At 37.5% G+C, this 2,382-nt stretch overlaps 1 protein-coding gene across 1 annotated transcript in view; it reads right to left on the reverse strand.

The window, feature by feature from the left end:
- The window catches only part of EMH_0010660 (uncharacterized protein), a gene marked incomplete at both ends in the record, with an annotated part of 2,357 nt that extends 1,281 nt beyond the window's left edge, over positions 1–1,076 (reverse strand). The window contains one exon of the mRNA XM_013499021.1: positions 1,055–1,076. Within this exon, the coding sequence (XP_013354475.1) occupies positions 1,055–1,076 (22 nt within the window). The remainder of the gene's footprint in view (positions 1–1,054) is intronic.
- Positions 1,077–2,382: the final 1,306 nt, after the last annotated feature.

The raw sequence follows: 2,382 nt of genomic DNA on the forward strand, positions 1-2,382 counted from the left end.
TTTTGCTGCTGCTGCTGTCGGTGCAGCAGCAGCAGCAGCAGCAGCAGCAGCAGCAGCAAAACCAAAAGAAAAGAGAAAAAGTAACAAACGAAAAGAGCAGCTGAAGAGGCGCCGACGACAGCAGCCAGAGAAAGAAGAAAAAAAAGGAAAAAAAGAAAAAGAAAAAGGAGAGAACGAACCCATTGCTGTCTCACTTATCTTATTTTCTCTCAATACAATACCTAAACCCTAAACCCTAAACCCTAAACCCTCATCTACTACTCTTCTTCTTTTGGCTGTTTGTTTGTTGTTTATATATACACCACCCAGGGGCTCTATGTTGCGGGGTGAGTGCAGTTTTTTTTGTTTATTTTAATTAAATATAATATTATAAAATGTAAGATAAAGTAAATTTATATAATACAAACAAACAAAACAAAAAAAAACACAGCAACAAACGAGGAGCCGCAGCGGTGGCGGTGGTGACCTGGCTGTTAGCCGCGAGCAGAGCTAGGGTTTAGGGTTTAGGGTTTAGGGTTTAGGGTTTAGAAGGTTTTCAACTTATTTCGTTTTTTTTTCGGAATAAGATTTATCAAATACGTCACAGGAATAGGGTTTAGGGTTTAGGGTTTAGGGTTTAGGGTTTAGGGTTTAGGGTTTGTGTTTCGATACCACTGCTTGGTGAGCCGGCGCGCATCGATGAATTTTAAGGGGGATAAACCCCCACCATCACAAAATATAATAAACGGAATAAATATAATTTATATTAAATAAATTTTATTATTTATTTTTATTTTTTTAGATAAACAAATTCACCGCGCCGATGCTGTGCTCGTCTGGCGGCGCGAGCAGCTGTCGATACACCGCAGCTGACCGGTTCAGTGCGCAGCAGAAACGAAACCCTCAAAATAACCAAAATTTAAGCAATAAACGAAAAAAATAAATAAAAATTAATAAAATAAATTAAATTAATTAATTAATTTTAATTTAATTTCGCAAAAATAAATTTTTTTTTAAAAAAGGTCCTACTGGGATTTGAACCCAGGTCGGCGGATTCAGAGTCCGCAGTGCTAACCACTACACCATAGAACCGACATTCGTGCTGCTCGCTGCAGCAGCAGCAGCAACAGCACCAGCAGCAGCAGCAGCAGCAGCAGCAGCACCAGTAGCAACACCAGCGGCAGCAGTAGCAGCAGCAGCAGCAGCAGCAGCAGCAGCAGCAGTTTATAACAGCAATGGCATCCTTCTTTCTTTGCTTAATAAAACAGTTGAATAGCAGCAGCAGCAACAGAAGGCAGCAAATAATATAATAAGAAACGACAGCTGCTGCTGCAGCAGGAACAAAATAGTACAATTAAAGAGAAGGAAAAATAGCTGCACCAGCAGAACCAGCAGCAGCAGCAGCAGCAGTAGCAGCAGCAACAGCAGCAGCAACAGCAGCAGAAACGCAATATTATATTATGTGTTGAACAGCCGCAGCAGCAGCAAAGAGACAAAAAATATAGAGCGATTCGTCTGATGATAAAGAGAAGAGACAGAGGAGAATAAACAGAGAATATATAAAGAGACAAAAGAGAAAGAGAAAGACAGAGAAATAGAGAGAAAGAGACAGAAAAGAAAAAGCAAATGATAGATACTGTCTCCGTTGTGCTGCAGCAGCACTTGTTGCTGCAGCTCGAGAAGCAGGGAGACGACCCCACACGGGTTCACTTTATAAAACAGTTTATAAATATATATACTGTATATGTATATAATATATATATACATATATATATATATATTATAAATATATATTATTTTATGTATGTACAGAGTATATATATGTATTTTTTTTATGTAATATTAGTACAATAAATAACTTCTGTTCTTTCGTTTTTTTGCATACAGAAAAAAAACAAAAAAAATATAAAAACAGAAACAGGTGTATATACACCCCAGTTAAAGAAAGAGAAGTTTTTGTGCATCTCAGTGAATAAACAAACGAAAAAAAAATGATTATAATTTATAAATTTATTTATAAATAAATAAATCAACAGAAGAACCCAAAAACCACTGATTTTCTTCTTTTTTTTTTTTTCTTTTTTCTGTTGTTTTATACTGGCTGCACCGCCGCAGCCCCGGGGGTGCTGCATGCGTTTCCGGTCGAATTTCACCGCGTAAACGGGAAAAAAGAGGATAAAAAGAAATAAAAAGTAGAAAATAAAGTAAAATAAATAAAAAAATGAGAAAAAATGAGAGATATTCCGCTGAGATCGCTGGTTGCTTATGGCCAGCCATCGTTGCGTCATTTGTATGCACAATCTGAGGTGTACGTACACCTCAGCAAACGGCTACATTCTATAAAACAACAGCTTTTTGGTTATGCAAAAGGAATGCCGGGAGAAATATGTTGGATTAAACCAC

The sequence above is a fragment of the Eimeria mitis genome, genomic scaffold, assembly GCF_000499745.2.
Source record: "Eimeria mitis Houghton genomic scaffold, Emh_scaff392, whole genome shotgun sequence".
NCBI classification, from domain to species: Eukaryota; Apicomplexa; class Conoidasida; order Eucoccidiorida; family Eimeriidae; genus Eimeria; species Eimeria mitis.